The sequence below is a fragment of the Vespula pensylvanica genome, chromosome 1 (assembly GCF_014466175.1).
Source record: "Vespula pensylvanica isolate Volc-1 chromosome 1, ASM1446617v1, whole genome shotgun sequence".
In the NCBI taxonomy this organism is placed as follows: domain Eukaryota; kingdom Metazoa; phylum Arthropoda; class Insecta; order Hymenoptera; family Vespidae; genus Vespula; species Vespula pensylvanica.
The window spans coordinates 18,608,026-18,630,164 of record NC_057685.1 but is presented as its reverse complement, the minus strand read 5'-3'; the positions used below and the strand labels follow the sequence as shown (position 1 = coordinate 18,630,164).

At 38.2% G+C, this 22,139-nt stretch overlaps 2 protein-coding genes across 5 annotated transcripts in view; one reads left to right on the top strand and one right to left on the bottom strand.

The window, feature by feature from the left end:
* Positions 1 to 3,313: 3,313 nt before the first annotated feature.
* Positions 3,314 to 4,497, bottom strand: LOC122633418 (integrator complex subunit 12-like). The gene is made up of 2 exons (XM_043821264.1): positions 4,016 to 4,497; positions 3,314 to 3,625 (listed from the first exon to the last, which is right to left on the bottom strand). Exons 1-2 carry the CDS (start codon positions 4,427 to 4,429, stop codon positions 3,314 to 3,316), a joined length of 726 nt encoding a protein of 241 aa, XP_043677199.1. The 5' UTR covers positions 4,430 to 4,497.
* Positions 4,498 to 13,088: 8,591 nt separating this feature from the next.
* The window catches only part of LOC122633198 (protein scalloped), a 163,993-nt gene continuing 154,942 nt past the window's right edge, over positions 13,089 to 22,139 (top strand). For 3 of the 4 annotated variants that reach the window (XM_043820860.1, XM_043820868.1, XM_043820840.1), the window contains exon 1: positions 17,838 to 18,039. In XM_043820860.1, coding sequence (XP_043676795.1) covers positions 18,015 to 18,039 — 25 coding nt within the window. In that variant the 5' untranslated portion in view covers positions 17,838 to 18,014. Of the gene's footprint in view, positions 13,475 to 17,837; positions 18,040 to 22,139 lie in introns of those variants that run through there. The other variant, XM_043820850.1, reaches the window with a different exon arrangement.

The following is a 22,139-nucleotide window of genomic DNA, read 5'->3' as shown; positions in this document are numbered from 1 at the left end:
AAGCAAGTAGTTATCTAAAGACGAGATGATAGACGAGATGATATAGATCCTTGACACGAGTGTCAAAATCTTTATTTAATCGATGTCACTCACTTGGCACATCGACTCTGGCAGAAATCAAGCTGAATCTGTCACACGTTACAAAGAAAAAAAGAGAGAGAGAGAGAGAGAGAAATAACGTTAACGTAAAAAAAGAAAGATATTTCTAAGTAAGTATAAACACGCCTAGAGCGCAAGTATTAACTTATTTCTAATCCGTTCGTCTTTTTGACAATTTAGAAATGATAAACGATCGATCGTTAGAATTAATTTTTAAATGGAGCCCATAGAGAGATAAAAACACGATGTAACGTTTAGTATTATCGTCAATCGAATCACGTTCCAATTACTTTTATATAATATAATCATTTTAACAAGTACGTATTTACGGCTGCACAGTATAATTTTATTTTCTTTTTTTTTTTTTTTTGTTTGTCTTGTTTTACTTTTCTTTCCTTCTTTTTTCTTTTCTTTTCTTTTTTCTCTCTCTTTGCATTTCCATTTTTTCTTCTCTCTTTTTTTTTTTTTTTTTTTTTTTTTTCTTTCTCATCAAGACCCACGTCGAGTAAATAGAGTTGCGAGCAAGAAACTATTGTCATACTAATTTCAATCGGTTTAATGAATATGCAATAATTCTTATACTCATCGAACACATCCGTGTTTTCAATAAGAATCTCATTAGGAAAGTTTTATAAGTGAAGCATGCTTAGAAATACGCACGTAGAGAAATAATGAATGAGTACGAAAGGTAAAGAAAGAAAAAAAAGCAAACAAACTAACTGACTAACTAACTAACAAAAAGAAGAATCGAATATACATAGACACATACATCTACATCTACACACACGCACGCGCACGCGCACGCACTCTTAAGAGTGATTTTTAAAGTAACAAGATCGAAACGCATGAATTTCATACACGTGCGTTAAAAAATTAAATTTTACGATGGATATATATATATATATATATATATATATGTATGTATGTATGTATGTATGTATGTATTCATACTATTAATTTCATATCACCCTTTTATCAAATTGCGGAACGTGCATTGAAAATATCATTGAGTTTCTTCTACTTCTTTTTCTATGACAAACAATCGGGACATTACAAATGCCAAGTACGAGAGATAGAAAAGAAAAAAAAAAAAAAAAGAAATTCAATTAAAAGCAAATGCATGCGCACAGCTATTTTTTGAAACGAAGATCAAACGTCAAACATATCTTCTCGAAAGAAAGAAAGACCCTCGATCGTTTCGAATCGAGTTAAAAAATCGTGCCATAAATAAATCCTGACTAAAATCGAGGAAAAAAAAGCGAATAAAGCAAAAAACAAAAAAAAAAAAGCAAAATATAAATAAATAAGTAAGGAAAAAAAGGGAGAAAGATAGAGAGAATGCAAGAAAGAAAAAAAGAAAATCTCGAAAACGTACGATTTTCATTAAAGACAAATTTTGACTCGACTTTGCAGATACATATATATATATATATATATATATATATTCAGAATCGCAAAGTTCATTTTTTCTCTATTATTTTTTGTTTTAAAGAAATTATTATACATCTATCTTTGCATTTTGTTCCTTGCGAAAAGAAATTTTGTGTCTTATTTATTACTTGGCAATGATGAGAAAAAAATTGAGACAAAGGGATAGAAGATACGAACTTCAATGACGCACCGCAATGAGAGGAACCTCTTTTTATTATTTCGACATTGAGATTAATTTCCATATTCTTTTTATTTCCCTTTCTCATTTATTTTTATTCTTATTTCATACGCTTTCTTAATTTCTTTAGACGAAGGAAACGATTCTGTGATAACGAGCACAAAAGATGTTTTGCCGCTTACAAAAAAAAAAAAAAAATAATATCGTTTTTGTGTCGCCTCTTAACCCCGTGATATTAATCCTAGTTATTTATTAATCTTTTTCTTTCTTTTTCTTTTTTTTTTTTTTTTCTTTTTTGACAATTCGTTTAATTCATTCATCGTTTCCTTCTCATCGCCATTTTAGATCGATATATATGTCATCGTTGATCTATATCTTGATCTTTATTACTATCATATAGAATTCTTCAAACACAGGGCACTTACTTTGCGACGATTAATTGTAGTGATTAGTCGACTAGTTTAAGAGATCTAATGGTATCGAATTTAAGAGAAAAAGAGAGAAATATAGTATATATATATATATATATATATATACGTATATACTTTCTCCAATTCTCGCAATGTGTGCGTAATATAACCATTAGATAAGCAAAATGATATGAGTGTCGAATGTCGATGAAGAAAAAAAAGAAAAAGAAAAAAAAAAAAAAACAATGTATAAGGGTTTATTCAAAGTTGTGAATCGAAGCTCTCATCCTCGCTCGAAATCGCCAAATTCATAGATCGAACTTATAGATATTATTCCAAGTAATAAAGTCACGTTTGCGTGAAGTAGTATTATAACGATCGAATTTATTTAAATCGATCGAGAATCGAAAATTAATGTGAAGATAAAAGAGCGAGAAAATATTGTAACGTTAGATTTTTGCTCCTACTTTATTCCTTTTGTTTGTTTGTTTTTTTTTTCTTTTTATTTTTGTAAAAATATCCTTCAAGAAAATATTTCATTTTATTGAAATATATATGGGGTGAGTTTAAAAGAGGTGTAATTGTTATTGATTCATATATGTATATATGTATGTGTTTTATGAAATTATTGAAAGAAAAGTATTAATAAAATGAAACTTTTCCGAGCAAAGATTTTACAAAATGCTAAAGTTCGGTATTAAGAGGTGAAATATATACATGTATTTTTTTGGGAATACTTTGAAAAAAAATTCACCCTGTATTACATCGCCTGATAATACTCGATTCTTCTTGTTTCATATTCTTCTTCTTTTTTTTTCTTTTCTATTTTGGATTCAAGACGAACGAATCGTCGTCGTCGTCGTCGTCGTCGTCGTTGTATCATAGCTGTATGATATTCGTTCTAGTTCATAAGAGTAAGATGCCCTGTGCTGTGATTAGAGTATGTTCCACGAGCATTGAGAGATCGTGTTTTTGTGATTTGCAAGGCAGCGAAGTATGTGTAAAACGAATGATTATTATCGAATAAAAGATCTACCACACATCTATCTCGAATTTCTCGAACGCACTTTTATTATTATATTTTAATCCTTTAAAAAAAAAAAAAAAAAAAAAAAAGAAAAAACTCCTTAAAAAAAAAAAAAAAGAAAAAGAAAAACATGAAAAAAGAATAAAAAGGAAAGAAAAATTTTTCCTCTCAGCGACGTCGTTTGAAAACTTTTTCACGTTCGTACATTTTAACGCAACGTTTTTTCTTTTCGACGTTGACCGATTTCGCAAATTTATTATTTGTAATTTTTTTAACGTCACCCTTTCTCTCCTCCTCCAAAGTAGTAGTCTCGTAGGTGGAGGCCGTAGCTTCGACGCATTTTCCACATCGCCAAACGAGTCTGGGATCGTAGACGTCGATATCGACTACCGCTGGATTATGGCAAAGGGGATGATAGATCTCTTGGCACTCTTGGCACTCGAGCAATATCAGAGGACCCAGCTTCGTGCCGTTGCATATCTTCGATTCGTTTAATTAGTCATTCGATTGTTATCGATCGAAAGCATGTTTGTCGTAATTAAATCGGCCAATAAAAATTAATATCGATATTTTTGGCCGAAAGTCTAGGCGACTCGAAATATCGATTAATTTTTGTCGACATTTTTTGAGCTAATTTCTTTTCTTTCTTTCTTTTTTTTTTTTTTTTTTGTTTCTCTTTTTCTCGGAACTACGAGAGTCTAGGAACTTTTTTAGAATCTATAAAAGATAGAGAGAGAGAGAAAAAAAAAGGCTGAAGAAAGTATCTCGAAAAAAATAGTAATCAATTTTTTAAATCACCTAAACGGATTAATATGATTGTATGTACATATGTATATACATATATATATAAACAAATTCGAGATGTTTAACCTTGCAAAGTGCACCATCGTTAGAGATATCATCGGGAATGGAGATTCTCGGTACGTCGATCTTCTCAAATTCTTCATATTCCTCTTCGTAAATCTTTTTAAAATTAACTTCAACGATTTCAACAGATTTGTCGTTTGTGTCGTTAGCCTTATTGCTAGATTCATTAGTCACTTGATTTTTATCGTATGTCAATTTAATTGAATTCTTCGAATACGTTTTCCAGGAAGTCCTTTCCTTTTGTAGAAACTCTTTAGGCATTCTAAAAGCCAATGTTTTGCTCGTACCATATCTTTTCTCGATTTGTTCGTCCAACATCTTCCTAAGCTTCTCGGCACTGTCGTCCTCGTTCGAACGCAACAAGGCCAACGCGTCGAAAAATTCTTCATCGATATCGGCCGAATTATCCGCGTACATAATTATCAATAATCTTTCTAACAAGAGAAAAAAGAAGAAAGAGAGAGAGAGAGAGAGAGAGAGAGAGAGGAAAAAGAAAGAGAGAGAAAAGAAAAGAAACGAAATTGAAGAATATACAATAAACGCATACGTAACCACTACGTACGTAAACGAGAAATATAGTCCAACGTGAAATAAGCCGTACATATTCGCTCGTATACATAAAACACGTCGACTAAAATTGAAAGATCGATTATTACGTCGAAAACATTATTGTTTGTATTAAATCGAGATTTGGTTTGGGTTTATTCAATTAAATATTCATAGAGATGGAATAACGAAATTTATTGGTAAAACGTGGCTCACGTGGACCGATTAGGAGCAACGTGAGGAGAAGGAAAATGAATGGAAAGGAAGAGAAAGGAAAGACGGTGGGGAGGATAAGGAGTAAGGAGTAAGGAGTAAGGAATAAGGAGTAAGGAGTAAGGAGTAACGAGGAAGGAAAAGGTTCTCCAATTATCGTTTCGCCAGGTTGGCTTCTCACCCAGCAGCACAAGCTCGGTAGCAGAATCGACTGGAATCCAGCTGGAAGCCGGGAGCGTAGACGTCGAACGAGTGGGATTATTCCGTGTTGGCCGGGGCCGGGGAACAATGTCGGAAACGACGAGGACGGTATGCCGAGATATGCAGGATATCGCGCAGAACTGCGATCCTTCGAGGTCGGAGAGCTATGGGGTATATAGCGTGCACCGAAGGAGAGAGAGTCCGGGGGATGTATTCTATGGCAAGCCGAACAGAAGGAGGTGGAGAAAGGAGAGGAAGAGGAGGAGGAGGAGGAGGAGGAGGAGGAGGAGGAGGAGAAGGTACAGAGTGGGAGAGAGAGAGAGAGAGAGAGAGAGAGAAATATCATTCTAAGTGTGTTACCTTCCGCGAACGGCAACTGTTTCACCTAAATACGTAATAATATCTCGACGAACGGAGATATACCGTACTGGCATTTCTCGATTTCCTGAAGAATTCGATCGAAATGTGTCGTAATACTCCCAAGGTATTTCAGGTGAGCTTCCTCGCCTTCTATTTCCATCCCTTCCTTCCTTCCTTCCTTCCTTCCGTCGAGTTCCTCTTTATCCGCTTCGAATTCATCCCTTCGACGTCTTCCTTCCATCCATCCATCCATCCATCCATCCATCCATCCATCTTTCCATCCATCCATCCCTCCCTTTCCTTACTTTACCTTACCTTACCTTACCTTACCTTACCTTACCTTACCTTACCTTACTTTACCTTACCTTGCTTTACTTTGCTTTACCTTACCTTATCGTTCTCGGTGGTACTTGTTCCTTTTCACGGATAGAAGATAATAACGTCGGCATGCTAAGATTTTCGCGATCTTCTTTCTCTTCTTTTTTATCTTACTTATAATTTCTGATTTTCTTGTTTTCCCTTCTTCTCTCTTCTTGTTCTTTTTTTTCTAACACTTTTCCAAGCCAATTTAATATAAATTGATATTTGCTACGTTCTTATTTCAATACACACACACACACATATATATATATATATATATATATATATATATAAATGATATATCCTACATAAATTTTCTATTAAAAATTATCAACTAAATGAAGTGTCATTCCTTGTATTTTATCTTATCGTTTTGAGATGAAACGTTGAATAGAAGAGATTGTAATAAAAGTGTATGTATGTAGTAGGTAAAGAAAGAGGCTTTACTTTTTTAAGAGAATATAACGCGCGCGTGCACGCGAAAGATAGAGAGATAGATAGATAGATAGATAGATAGATAGATAGGTAGATAGGTAGATAGATAGATACATAGATAGAAAGAAAGAGAGAGAAAGACGCGACGACGTAGCAGTCTTTTCTTTGCCTCTTGGGTACCAAGGAAGAAAGGGAATTTTCGAACGCGCCATCCGCGCGATATTTCTCAATACCTTCAACCTTACCACCCTCGTGAGTAAATCTCTACTCTGGATAAGACCCGCCAGGAATCTTACCGTCGCGGAACATCCGCCGTTTATAAGAAATGTTTTTGAAGTTTATGAGAGGACGCGGTGAAGGCTCAGCTATAGAAAGACCTGAACGCGTCTCTCTCTCTCTCTCTCTCTCTCTCTCTCTCTCTCTCTCTCTCTCTCTCTCTCTCTCTCTCTTATCTATCTCTTTTTCTCTCGTTTTTCTCTATTCGCTCCTATTTCTTTTTCTCCGATAAACGCGAACGACGATAAAGAAGAAGACAATAAAAGCATCGCGTCGTTGAAATATCGTCGAAAAATTGCTTTTCCGAAAAATCTAACAGCTAAAGAGACTACGCTATTCTCCTTAAAAGGATCGTATAAAGCTTTCCTCGTTTAATAATATTAATTTTTTATTGTTCAAATAAATCGATCGATGATTGGAGAGAATGATCGAGAAGAAATATAAAGCGTTTGATATCGATACGTTGTCGAAAATGTTGTCTTATCTCGATTATTCATGGTCGTATCGTTTAACGCGTTTTTAATTTTTTTTTACTTTTTTTTTTTTTTTTTTTTGATATATATATATTTTTCAAAACGTAATATCGGGCTCTTGTCTCTATTGTATTTTCTATTCTTTTTTTTTTTTTTCAAACAAAAGCATGGTATTGATAGGTCCATATCGTTTACATTGTTCGATTCTATACACATATATTTTTCTATAAATCGATTCAATTTTCGGAGTTGGGAGGTTAAAAATTAATTAAAAAAAGAAAAAAAAAAAAAGAAAAAAAAAGAAAGAGAAGAGAGGCGACGTTAATTAAATCGAGGAAAAAAATAATCGTAGAGAAGAAGAGAGATAACAGGACATCCAGACGATTGTTTTTGTAGGAAGGAAAGCCTTTTAAGAGGTAGAAATTAGAATCGAGTTGGAATCAATGGTTAGAGTGTAAGTAAGTAAGGTACATTGATAGGATATAACCAGAGAAAAGAGACCTTTTATCGGTTCCCGAGGGAGAGCACTCTCGTAAAAGATCGTTGTTTCGTTGTATAATTCTATTTCTATCTCTTTCTCTACTCTTTTGAACAAACGTAATAATAATAATAATAATAATAATAATAATAATAATAATAATAATAATAACAACAACAACAATCGAATGCAATCGAAGCTATATCGGTAAAACATCGAATTAAACGATTTCTATTTACTCCTTACATTCTTATCCTTGAAAACTTTTATAACGAAACTTTGCATTCTTAGAATACGCGTTACAAGAATCTCTTTCTTCTATCCTTGTATATAACTGTATGTATTTGTAAAGTACTTGTTAAACCGACGACGTTGCAAATTTGTAAGAAGAAAATGAAAAAAAAAAAAGAAAAAGAAGAAAAAGAAGAGGAAGAGGAAGAAGAAGAAGAAGAAGAAGAAGAAGGAGAAGAAGGAGGAAGAGGAGTCAGGTACTTTACGAGTAATCGTTGATGATGTCGATGAACCTACCCTCGATTCCAGGTAAAGTTAACTGATGAGACCGAATGCAAAGTGCATCGTTGCATAACGTGGAATGGCTCTGTTGCAGCTATCGCGTGTATCGTCTTCTCTAAAGAACAGAGAAAGAGAGAGAGAGAGAGAGAGAGAGAAAGAAAGAGAGAGAGAGAGAGAGAGAGAGAGAGAGAGAGAGGAAGGTAGAAGAGATTAAAAAAAGAAAGAAAAATAAGAAAGAAATTTATATTCGTTCTCTCTTTCTCTCTTCCTTCTTTTCTTTCTCTCTTTCTCTTTCTCTTCTTATTTCTTTGCTTAACGATTATCAGTTATAACGGTCGACTGGAAAGTGAACGGCACACACAAAAGCAATATTCTGTTTACGATGCCAATCGTCATTGTTCGGTTATGCCTTTTCAATTAGTGTAGCCATAGTGTATCATTATGCAAACGAGGATCGCGTTCAAGATTTTACGACTTTACGACTATCGGACGTTAAATAGAGAAGGTAAGGGGATTGGGATAGGGATAGGGATGGGGATAGGGACAGGGACAGGGACGAGGACAGGGGTAGGGACGAAGGGATGGGTGGTTTGCCTCGGTTCTCGGCGAAAGCCCAAATAGCTCGAATAAATGGAGGGTATAAAGGGAAGGATAATCGTCGATTTCATCGTCTATGTCGACTGTGTCTCTGTGTGCAAAATTCGAATGAGACAGAGACAGAGAAATAGAAAGACAGAGAGAGAAAGAGAGAGAGAGAGAGAGAGAGAGAGAGAGCTTTCCTAGCTGCTTCTTTTGAATCCATTAAAATAAGATAAGCTTTGCATTCTCTTAACCATTCTTTCTCAACTGTTAAAGAGAAACTCTCTCTCTCTCTCTTTCTCTCTTTCTTTCCTTCTCTGTTTCTCTCTCTCTCTCTCTCTTTCTCTCTCTCTCTCGTTTCTAATTACCGTTAGAAACCTGTTGTCTACGTGACTTTGCCACGAGCTCCACCTTCGGCCATTTGCAAGAAGCTACGCGACGATATTTGCTCCTCTCGTAGATGCTGAAATTGGGCTATGAGATAACTGCTCGAAGATTTTCCTACACCCTAAAGGGTATCCTGTTTACAGCTTCGTGCGTATCGTATAGCTATTCCCTCTCTCTCTCTCTCTCTCTCTCTCTCTCTCTCTCTCTCTCTCTCTCTCTCTCTCTCTCTCTCTCTCTCTCTCTCTCTCTCTCTCTCTCTCTCTCTCTTTCTCTGTCCTTCTCTTCCTCTTTTTCTTTCTCTCGACTAATAAAATATTATATTATTGTCGTACATACGTTCGATAAACATAATTCATTATTGTACGTATTTCTAAAAACTATTTTCATTCTTTTCTTTTTTAGATTGAGTCTTCAATTCGTAAATATAATTTTGTATATATATATATATATATCTTTTTTATAAATAATATGATTATCAACGCAAATACATAGAAAATTTTCGAATCATACAGTCCATACGAGTTCTACGTATGATATGATATAATATTGTCGAAAGATTTTTTAATAATAATAACAACAACAACAACAACAACAACAACAACAATAATAACAATAGTAATATTAATAAATAATGTCCTTTCCATATAAAATTTATTTATCGTTAAAATCATGTAGAGGTACAGAGAAATATCAATACCTCCGTAAAAAGACGAAATGAAATGATTGACGAGTCGGTGCAATATAAAAAAAGACACGACAAAAAGGAAAAAGAAAAAAAAGGAAAGAAGACAAAATGGAGAGGGGGAAAAAAAAAAGAGAAGAGTTTCTTTCCAACAAGCTTCAGGATCGCTTTAGATTCGCTTTGATAGTTCGGAAAATCGTAAGAAAAACTTACGAGAATTTTTCCGAGGACTTTACCTTTACGAGGAAGCGCATTTTCACGCGCAGAGAAAATGCAGCACGCTGTTTGTTCGTTCGTGGCGTTTGTCGAGTACAATGGGTCGAGCGTACAAAAGGAACCTGCAGCCACCCCCACCTTCATCCTCACCCCCGCCCCTGTTTCTACCCCTGTCTCCGCCATAGTCACCGTTACTACCCTCTCCATCGTCACCACCCCAACCATTGCCGCCCCGGCGTCGCCGTCGTTGGAGTAACGCGTTTGAAAACGTTAATTACGAGCACTTTTGTACCTTTTCCATAAAAGCCTCTCACTCGTTACCTTCGATCCAACGTGATTCAAGCGAGACGCGTGTCAACCCCCATTTTTGTTTTCATTCGGCTCTTAGTTCATTTCCACGATTCATCCTACGTTAATTTCGTAAATGTGAAATAAAAAGAGAAAAGGGAAGAAAGGGAGGGAGAGAGAGAGAGAGGGAGAGAGAGAGAGAGGGAGATGAGAGAAAAAATGGTTAAACAAAAAGACACGAAAGTTATCTTTTACAATACTAACAAAAAGAGTATCTCGCTCATTGACATTTGCGTGTAAATACTTTATTTAACTAAAGAAATATAACAAATTGCTCTTTCTCTCTCTCTCTCTCTCTGTCTAGGAAGATATTCTATACTAGTAGTTAATACTGAGACTGATAATTATATATTATAACATTGTAATAATTAACAATGTTCATATACGATACATACGGACATATATATATATATATATCTATATAATTAACTATGTTAATTGATTAATAAGAGTAATTTTTATTTATTTCTTTTTCAGTTTTTCTTTCTTTTTTGAATAACTCTATTGCCAGATAATACAAAATTCGACATTCGTTTGACGAAAATATTTCGAACGTTTATCGACCCGAAAAACAAAACTTGAAGAACCTTGATTCGTGGAAATTACGTTGAACGAGTAAAAGCTGCTTCGGTCGTTTCTCTTTCCGGTCAATTTATCTGTCAGTTAATTTAAATACAGCCGAGCGATGACAAAGTGCCCGCGTAACGGGTGAAATGCGTCGATGTACTACACGCAAGCACACAAATACAAATACAAATAGAAACAGAAACAGAAACACATACACAAAAAGAGAGAGAGAGAGAGAGAGAGAGAGAGAGAGAGAGAGAGAGAGAGAGAGAGACATACACACACACACACACACATATACACATACGTATCGTGAAGTAAAATTTACTTCTATCGAGCAAATAAATTCATCACGATATAAAACGATCCTCCCCGCTTGTTGTTTCGTTCGGTCAACTTCCCTCCCGTCCCTCTAGCCCTCTTTACACGCATAGAACGTAAAATTTGAAACGTTTTTGTTTTCAATAGAACCGACGTTATTCGACGAAATAACATATGACGGAAAACAAATTAATTTCTATCTATCGTTCCTCAAGAAGAAATGAAATTTATTTTTCTATAAAAATATAACTATATCTCGACTTCTTCGACGAGACGAAGTAAAGTTATACCGTATAAATAACAGTATCTCAAAGTCTTTCTCCGATCTTTCATACAAACGTATTGATATAAACGACGTAAGAATTAACAAACACGTATTTTACAAATAAACCGATTACTAATTAATTACGTTCTTCGTACATACGTACATTACTTACTTATTTATACGTAAGAAAGAACAAGCATCCTTTATTCAAAATAAAAATTGTTACTATAGAATTATAAACGCTTTAAACGAATAATCTTATTTCGTCGGGAATAAAAGAAGAGTTTAAAAGGAGGAAATCTTTTGCAGGTATCGTTTTTATAGCGATAGGAAGATAAAAAAATAGTAGAGAGAAGAAAGAAGAGAGATACAGAAAGACAGACAGACAGACAGACAGACAGACAGACAGACAGACAGACAGACAGACAGACAGACAGACAGAGAGAGAGAGAGAGAGAGAGAGAGAGAGAGAGAGAGAAAATAACAAAAAAAAAGGATAGAAGAAAAGGTAAAGAAAGGTCCAGGGTGGGAAATAGACGATGGTGTAGGACCGAGGGTGTCGTTTACTTAACGACGGAGAGAACATAAACGTCGCTTCGTGATCTTAAGCTGACGCACTTGTCGTCCCAAAGTGGGTCACTTACCACGTAGAACCCGACGACCTGCCGCGAGCGTCGATCCCTCGGATCCATTAAAGAACACGGTTAGCCCCTTTTACACGTGAAGTAAACGATACGAGGAAAAGGAAAGGGCTAACGTAGAACGCCGAGACTCACGGAATCGTAAAGGGGATTTTATACGATCGTACGAAACGACGTCGGGAAGATGAATATCGTTTTTATATAGTCCAACGAGACGTATCGAATTCGCTTATTCTCTATCTATCCATATTTGTTCATCAAACGACCGTGAACTAACCGATATAAAAATACTTAATTCAAAAAGCGATTTCATTGAATTAGTCTTTCTTTCAAAAGCGATAACGCGTAATTTGTGTACCGATTAAATCGATCGATAACGAATCCAAACGAAGATCGAGTAATATTACCAAGAGAAAAAAGAAAAGTATATTCGATCGACGAAGAAATCCAAGAGACTCGTTGAAGAGTTCCGTTTGTATCTAAAAAAAGATAAAAGAGGTAAACGAACGTTTAGTTTGTTCTTTTAATAAATATATACAAATATATGCATAAATATATATATATGTATATATATATATATATGTGCGTGTATGTATACGACGAAACGCGTAGAGAAAGTTTTGGAAGAACTCGTTGATTAATCCGATAGAAAATATCGGATTACGCGTGTTTAGAAATAGAAGAAAGAAAAACGATGATTGCTAAGAGATCATTTAAAAGAAAGTATATTAGATATAAAGGAACGTTTTGTAAATGGCGCGCGCACGCGGTCCGATTCCGCGTCGGTCGGTTAACGGGGAAGGCTAAAACGCAAGCTCCCTGAAATTCAACAAGTGCTTCTCTCGAACTCCGACTCGACTCGACTCGACTCGAGTCGACTCGACTCGGACGGAACGGACGAACGGACGGACGGACGAACGGACGAACGTACGAACGAACGAACGAACGAACGAACGAACGAACGGACGAACGAACGAACGAACGAACGAACGAACGAACGGACGAACGGTCGGTCGGTCGGTCGGTCGGTCGGTCGGTCGGTTGGTTGGTTGGTCGGTCGGTCGGTCGGTCGAATATAGTGCGGAGCGCGCGCGTGCGGAAGCGAAGGAAGGAAGGAAGAAAGGAGTAGGAGAAGTGAGGAGGAGAAGGAGAAGTGAGGAGTGAGGAGAAGAGAAGAGAAGAGGAGAAGGAGAAGGAGAAGGAGGTGGAGGAGGTGGAGGAGAAGGAGAAGCGAGCGCATCCAAGCTCCATTACGTGCGTGACGCGACTGAACGGGGTGAGCGCGGGGAGTGGGGAGAGTTCGGTGTCGCTCGGTCAAATGGTGGGAGAAGGTTCGGGCGTTCTCGGCCTTTCTCGGCTTCTGGTTTCTCCCGCGGCCGCATAAGCGGTGTCAGCGTGTGCGCAGACCGGCTGCGCAGCAGGCGTGTGCGTTGTCCAGATTCTTTGTGCCATTCCTGGCATACCAAAAACAAGAGTGGTGACTGCGCTCGTATTTACCGGGGTGCAGCCCTGCGCGCTGATATAACCGTGCGAATTTAATCCGTCCGGATAAAGGGCTACGTCGCGCGCGCGCGCTCGACGCCACGTCAGCTCGGCCAGTGGTAAGTAAGACGAAAGAAAAGAGTGTCGAACGTGTCCGTGTCGCGCGAGTTACACCGCGTCTTACTCGCTGTCTCTGTCTCTCTCTCTCTCTCTCTCTCTCTCTCTCTCTGTCGGTCTCGCTCTCGCTCTCGGTCGGTCTCGCTCTTGTTCGTTCTCTCTCACTCGCTCCAGTCCACGCCCGTTGGCTCTCTCCCGGCGGTGGCGTCCCGTACGGCGGCTGCCGCTATGTACGCTTCTTCGACGATGACGACGACGACGACGACGACGACGACGACGACGACGACAGCAGCGACGACAACGATATAACCGACCGACCGACCGAACGTATGTACGTACTTACGAACGAACGAACGAACGAACGAGCGAACGAGCGAAAGAACGAACGAACGAACGACCACGCAGCACGAATTTCGAGCGAGACAGAGGGAGCGTGATACGTCGAGAGACAAGAGATAGATAGATAGATACATATATATATATATATAGAGAGAGAGAGGGAAAGAGTGAGAGAGTGAGAGAGAGAGAGAGAGAGAGAGAGAGAGAGAAGTTATGACGCGCGCGTTAGACGCACGCTGCCTTCAAAAGAATACTCCGAGATACATATAAAACGTCGGCTCGTTTTGACGGGCGTTCTGACGCGTTGTCAGCGAGTCGCTGCTCTCGCTGTTGACTGGTGTGTTGTTGCTGTTGTTACGTTACTGTTGCTACTGCTACTACTACTACTGCTGTTGCTGCTGGTGCTGTTGCTGCTGGTGCTGCTATTACCACTGCTGCTGGCTCTCCCGCGTTCTTCCGATTTTCGAGTAAAAGGAGTCCGGTGTGTTTCATTTCTACGGGTGTACGTTCCTTCTCTTTCTCTCTCTTTTCTCTCTCTCTCTCTCTCTATTTATCTCTTTCTAATAATCCACCCTGTGTTATCATCCTCGTCGTCGTTCCCAAGTGCTCTTACACGTATCCTATATCCAATGTGTCTGTACGTGTACGTGCGTGTGTACGGTGTGCGCGTGATGGTGTGTCTCTGTTGCCGTAAGAAAAAAAAAAAATATTAAAATTTATTACAAAGGAAAACGAAAAGGGAAAAGAAAAGTAAAGAAAAGAAAACAACGATCGTATCGGTCAAGCGACGATATCGGTCGAATTAATTTCTTACGTTGATAGATAGATCTGGTATATTCGAAAGAAATAAAGAAGAAAGAAAAAAGAGAGAGATAGAGAGAGAGAGAGAGAGAGAGAGAGAAAGAAGAGAAGAGGTTAGGAAGAGACGACGAGCGCGCGCGCTCGGCGTATGCGTCCGGCGGCGGGCGGTGTGTTCCTGAGCTGCGTGCGTCCTCCCCCCTCTCTCTTCCCGCCCCCCACCCTCGCCTTCGGTCGAGAAGCGTACGAGCGAGAGCGAGAAAGAGAGAGAGGGAGATAGATAGATAGATAGACAGAGACAGACAGAGAGAGAGAGAGAGAGAAGAGCGCGTCGCGCCGTGACGACGAGGAGTGAGAGAGAGAGAGAGAGTGTGTGTGAGAGAGAGAGAGAGACGAGGCGACAGATACGTTCGAACGACGTACCTCTTGCCTAGTAGTACCCGCCTGCCAGGCCGTTCGCTCGCGCGCTGCGCTTCTTACGTCAGTTAGTTCTCTAACGTCCGATCTTAGATTGTTCACGTCGTCGTCGTCGTCGTCGTCGTCGTCGTAGTCGTCTTTGTCGTCGTCGTTGTCGTCGTCGTTATCGTCGTCGTCGTAGCCGTATATTATATTATATTCTCTCTCTCTTTAATCGCTTAGCTACGTTCCGTCTCTTCCACGTTCTCATCTCTTATAATCTATCCTTTTCTCTATTCTCATTTTCTTATTATTCGTCATGTTCATCATCCTTCTGGCGACGATATAATATCGTGTGTCCGTTCGGTGAATTTATCGATCGAAACGCGTGCGAGAGGGAAAGAAAAAGAGAGAGAGAGAGAGAGAAGGGGAAGAACGCGGCTTGTGCGTGCGGAAAAATCGCACGCCGAAATATCGGAGAGAAAAAATATATATATATATATATATACGTATAAAAAGAGAAAAAGAGACAAACAGAAAGAAGAGGGAAAGAGGGAGAGAGAGAGAGAGAGAAAGGATAGAAAAAAAAAACCTTGCGAAAGGACGCGTGCCCGCTGAGAGATATCGCGGGCGCTCAGTGAATCGCCTTCTCTCCAACCCCCTCCCTCCACCGAACCCCGTCGCCACCCCCTCTTCACTCTTTGGTCTTCCGTCGTGACCGTACGACCAGCCACCCTCGGTGGTTCGTTCGACCCCCCTCCCTACTCTTCGCGCTTTTTTACTCGGACAGCGCGCCCGCGCGCGCGCTTGCGTGTGTGTGCGTATACGCTCGCGTGTGTGTATATATATATATATAATTTTTATATATATATATATGTATATTTGGAAATAAGGGAAAGAAAGACGAACGAAAGAGAAGAGAGAAGAGAAGAGAAAAGAAGAAAAAGGAAAAAGAAAAGGAACGAAACGAATACACACACACACATGCACAGACGCGCGCGCGCGCATACAAATTGATAATAAAACAAGGGTGTCAAGTCAGAAAATTTGTGAAGGAAGTTGTTCGTGTTCGTGTTCGTGTCGTTCGTTCGTTAATTCGATCGTTTGTTTCGTGAATCGTCGATATACCAATAATATAGAAGAGGACGAGATTATGATGATGATGATGATGATGATGATGATGATGATGATGATGATGATGATGATGATAATGATGATGACGATGATGATAGTGCGGGAAACGAAGTAATAACGAAGGGATTCTTCTTCTGTTTCGTACGAGGGAAGGGAAGAAAGAAAGAGAAAGAAAGGAAGAAAGAAGAGAGAAAAAGAAAAAGAAAAAGTAAAAGAAAGAGAGAGATAGAGAGAGAAAGAGAGAGATTGAAGATGCGACAAATTTTTCGCGCGCATTTTGACGTTGAAGAATAAAACTAAAGCGCACTAAAAAGTGTGGCGTCTGGGTTGGGTTTGCCTTCTTTATCTTTCATTCTTTATTTTTATTTCTATAATTTGCTCTCTCCCTTTCTATCTTCTCACGTTACGGACGTTCGAGTCCGTTGTTTTACCCTTTCTCTTTATCTCTTTCCGTCTCTCTACCCTGTCATTTTTCTTTTTCTTTTCTTTTTTGTTTTCTTTTTTTCTTTATCACCCCCTTCGTTCGCGTTCTTTTCGTCGATCCCTGTCTCTCGTAATTTTTTTTTTCTCTTTCTCTCTCTCCCTCTCTGTCTATCTGTCTGTCTGTCTGTCTGTCTCTTTCTTTCTCTCTCTCTCTCTCTCCCTCCCTCTCTCTCTCTTCAGTTCCCCGCGATCGTTTGCCGCGTGTGCGTGGAACAAACTCGAAGGCGGGAACTCGCCAGCGCGAAAGCCGCGAAATTCGCGCGCCTCGCCGGTTGGTGGTGGATGTGGACGTGGAGGTGGAGGTTGTGAAGGGAGAGAGAGAAAGAGAGAGAGAGAGAGATAGATAGATAGATAGATAGATAGATAGATAGATAGATAGAACGAGAAAGAAAAAGAGAGAAGGGAGATCGGGGACGGAGAATCGCGTCGCGTTGTTATGTTCGCGACGCGAAGAAGCATGCCGGTCGCGACGGCTGACCTTTCGGAAAGGTGTTGACCGACCGATCGACCGACCGACCGATCGGATCGACCGTCGTGTGTGTGAGAATCGATTGATAATCGTCGGATATAATAGTTCTTTGGAATGCCCTTAGTATTCAGCTGTCCCTGTCTTCAACGTGAAAAATTTGGAGTTTGAGTTAAGAGAGACGAAAAAGGAAAAAGAAAGAACAGATATAAATAGTAAGACGAAAAACAATACAAGAGAAAGATAAAGACAGAAAGAGAGGGAAAGACTGTGTGTGTGAGGGGGAGAGAGAGAGAGAGAGAGAGAGAGAGAGAGAGAGGAGGAAGAATAAAAATAAGAAGAAGAAGAAGAAGAAGAAGAAGTTAAGAGGAAGGAAGAAACCCAATAGTATCCATCGTCGTGGGTGGTCATCGGCGTAGTCGTTATTATTACTAATATTATTATCATAATAATTATTAATAATAATATTAAAATCGTTATCGTTATTGTCGTTGTCGTGACCGTTGTTATTATCGTTGTTGTTGTTGTTGTTGTCGTCGTCGATCGAGCGACGACGACGACGACGACGACGGCGTCGCAAGAGTTGAAAGAAGAAGAACGAGAGTCGACGACGAAGCCGACGGACGCCGTGGTCGTGAGACGCCTTGTTTCGTCTCCTGGATTCGAGGAGGACGATAAAGAAGAAGAAGAAGAAGAAGAAGAAGAAGAAGAAGAAGAAGAAGAAGAAGAAGAAGAAGAAGAAGAAGGAAAAGAAAAAAACAAAGACAAAGAAGAAGAAGGAGAAGACGACGACGACGACGGGCTATCGTTCTTCCTCCTCTTCTTCTATTTCCTCTCTCTATTCTCCCATAGCGAGAGACGACGAGGTATTAGAGAAGCTCCAGAAGAAGCACGACCCTACCACCACCATCGCCGCCGCGGCTTGGATGGATACTGTGCATTATTTCTGGAGTGAGTTTCTTATTTTACACGTCGTGCGTCCGTCCGTCTATTCGTTCGTTCGTTCGTCGTCGTGTATGCGTGTGCGTGTGCGTGTGCGTATGTATATGTATGTCTTTAGTTTTTGCGTGTATATGCGTACGTACGTATGCATGTACGTCTGTGAGAGATTGTTTTCCGTCTCTTTCTCTGTTTCTTTCTCTTTCTCTATCTTTCTTAGTTCGTTATCCTTTTTTCGTCCTTCTTTTTCGTCTTCTGATTCTTCTTCTTCGTCTTTAAGCTCACGTGCGGTCACGCGACCATCCTCGTCCTCTTTTGTCTCTCCTTCTCCTTCTCTTTCTTTTTATTTTATTATTTCTTTATTTCTATTACACGTTCCTTCGAGAAAGATCTATCTCTAGGGTATTTGAAAAAGAAGCTTCTTTCCCGCCTTAATGACGCCTACTGTGAACGTAACCCTCTTATGCCTTCAGGTATGCTTTCAACGTGCCCCTCCTTTCTCGCGACTACTTCGTGGATCGTTCGTATACGTCTTTCTTTCTTTTTTTTTTTTTTTCCTTTTATTTTGTTTGCTTTCGTCCTTTTCCTCTCTCCTTCTCTCTCTTTCTCTGTCTCTTTACGCCATGCTTTCATGCGTTTGTTTACTACTCGCCAATCATCTTTGTCCATCTTTCTCCCTCTTATCATCATCGTTATTATTATTATTATTTATCTTATTATTATTATTATTATTATTATTATTATTATTATTATTATTATTATTGTCATCGTTATTATTATATTACTTTGCGCATTTCTCTACACTATAGGGCAACATTTTATTTCTATCAATTTTAATGCCCGTCTGTACGACTATAAGGACTAAAGTGACTAAAGTAGCTTCACGTTCAATCGATGTTAATCGTCCGGCCTCTACTTTATCGTTCTTCACTCACTCACTTACTTACTTACTCACTTACTTACTTACTGACTTACTTACTTACTTCAATACGTGATAACAATGACAAGAAACTAAAGTTATTTTCTACTTCTTTTTATCCTCTCTCTCTCTTTTTTTTTTTTCTTTTTGCTTTTATATATGCATGCGCGCGTATCTGTTTGTATGAGTCTGTCCGTCCGTTCGTCTGTCTGTCTCTCTGTCTATCTGTCTGTCTGTCTGTCTGTCTGTCTGTCGGTCTACCCGTCGGTATGTAAAAACTTGTACGTATTTATAATAGATACGACGAGACGCACGAGTTATTTTTAAGTTGAAGTTATGAAATTTTTAACGACTCATGCCACGTGACTTACACCTCCCGCGAATATAAAAACTTTGCGAATCGTTACCAACGATGATCTCGGTACGTTTTATTTATTTTAAAAGAAGAAAATTGATAAGAAGAAAGAAAGAAAGAAAGAAAAAGAAATAGTTGCTATAAAAAAGTAAACAATTTCGATAGGTTCCAAACGTTGCATTTATATGCAATATAAATTATATGCAATATATTTTTAGAAGATCGATATCGAGGAAGAGGAAAATCTATCGGTCGATACGATCGTTTTCTTCTTTATCCACGTCGAATTACAATCGCGATCGATTAGATTAATTAATTGATTACATCTTTCTTTTATGCTCTGTCGGAAATACCAATTTCTAGTAGCCATTAAGTTCGAGGCATTAAGTGACGTAAATATATTCTCTCTTAAAATTATCAAATGTTTTTATAAAAGACAAACGTTTCTTTTCTTTTTTCTTTTTTTTTTTTTCGAGAATAAATATACTTAAATATTTTTGTTATATAATCGAAAATAATTCTGTCGGAATATGTTATGACCATTTTTGTAATTACCGGCACGTTTTTTCTTTTTTGTGAAAGATAAACTGACAAGATTATTCATTTTTTTTGTCTTTTTTCTTTTTTTTTTTTTGGAAAGAATCGTTTGCGCGTTATCGTTGTTGTCACGAGCGCAGCAAGTCGAGTTTCGGGTTTGTATCGCACAAAACGTTTTGTGAAACTGTACGTCTTTGGCACGTATCTCCAATCTTTTTCTACGGAATCGTCGAAAGTGCCGAGCTTTACGAATACTTTATTCTCACGGTACATTGATTTTCTATCGTCGAAAACGCGCGAACGTGTCGAGTACTCTCTCTCTTTCTCTGTCTCTCTCTCTCTCTCTCTCTCTCTCTCTCTCTCTTTTTCTCACCCTCCCCTTCTCTTTATCCTTGACCGTTATCATTTTCGAGTCGTCGCGTTGTCGTCGCGATGGGAACAATCTTTCGAGTTTGATCATGCGATTTCAATGGGTTATTCCCTGGAAAATCTTATCGTTCTCTAAACTTCGTTCTTTCCTTCTAAATCGATCGATAGATCAATGGCTCGATCAATCGGATTTTTCTACATTAGATTTAGTCGATAGTACAAAATGTAAATCAAATGACTCCTTTCGATTCGTTCTCCTTTCGTTAATTAACCAAGATATATATATATATATGTATATACATATACATTTATATAAACGAGTTTTCATATAGTCGACTTAATAACACACTGTCGTATATGATAATATTTTTTCTATTCTTTTATTTCTTTTTCAAAAATGATATGTGTGCGTGTGTGTGTATGTGTGTGTGTGTGTGTATACATCAATTCGTGTAACAAGAGTTACTCATGACTCATTTGGTATAGAACGAGTTTACCGATAACGTACGTTTAGTAAACCATAAGATACATCGGTTGTATCCGGTTTCGAGATTCGATGATCGAGAGACCGTTTCGACTGTTGTTTTACACCATATATATATATATATATATATATATATATATATATATATATACTAGGTGTCCAATTTTTATCGATTGTTTATATAGACAGGTAAACACTTTTTCTACAGTAATATTTCGTATGATATTTCGTTTCGTTATCAATTTAAGATTATCTTTTTATCCAACCCTCCCACTCCCCGACACCCACCTATCAAATTTTGATTAAATTAACCTCGTTATTAGCAATTTATAAAATTAATGTAAACTCGCAAACTCGTTTAATATTCGGGCACGACTGATTTCTTTGACTTTGTCCACGCACGATAGAAACGATGGAGAGATATCGATAAAAAATAAAGAGAGATAGAGAGAGAAACACAGAGAGAGAGAGAGAGAGAGAGAGAGAGAGAGAGAGACCGGTTGTCGAGTGAATCGGGGAAAAATTTGAAGCGACATTTCGTACCGCTCTTGTGTTCCGCACAATGACGTTATCGCGGTGTTCTATCGAAAAATAATTCTAACGGGGAATGCGGTAACGCGCGCCGTTACATAAATTCGATCGGGAACGACACCACCGAACTAACAACCGAGCGAGCGAACACGATCCTGGCAAGCCGTTTGGAAACTATCGTTCGCAACTTACTCAGTGCGAGTCAATATTTTTCTTTGTTGTTTTACTTTTTCTTTCTCTCTCTCTCTCTTTTTCTCTTGTACGAAAATCCAAATTAGAAATGTTTTTAAAATCTAATGACTCGTCTAACAGAAAGAAAAAAAAAAAAAATAGAGGAAAAGATCTCCCAAAAGAATTCTCAACGTAATTGACAGAGTGCCGCGATAAGCGATAATGCATGGATACCGATCTCTCTTCGAGGTACATTATCCTCATTGTGTTTACATTACGTATGCCGATAAGAACGCAACGCTATCGTTGCTACCGTTTTTATCATTGTCCTCGTTCACACGTGAAATCGCGCCTCCATTTACTTTCAAAATGAAACGACGCGATCATCGATTCGATATATGGCCTTATATCGGCGTTTATTTATTTATTTTTTATTTTTCATTGTTTTATTTATTTATTTTTCTCTCTTTTTTTTTTTTTTTTTTTTTTTTTAATAAATATGTAAGCAAGTTACTTATCCAGTTACTTATTTACTTGCTCAAGCGTTAGGAATAAATATTTGAAAATATATTTCAGCGTTATGCCTGCCACGTATAAATCTCATACACCATATGGATTATTGCAAATTTAAAAAAAAAAAAAAAAAACAAAGTTTTGTTTGAATCTTCGAAGAAATATAATGATAATCTCGAGTACCATTTCGTAATTATAAAAGAACGATGACTAACATACCTCGTACTACATTC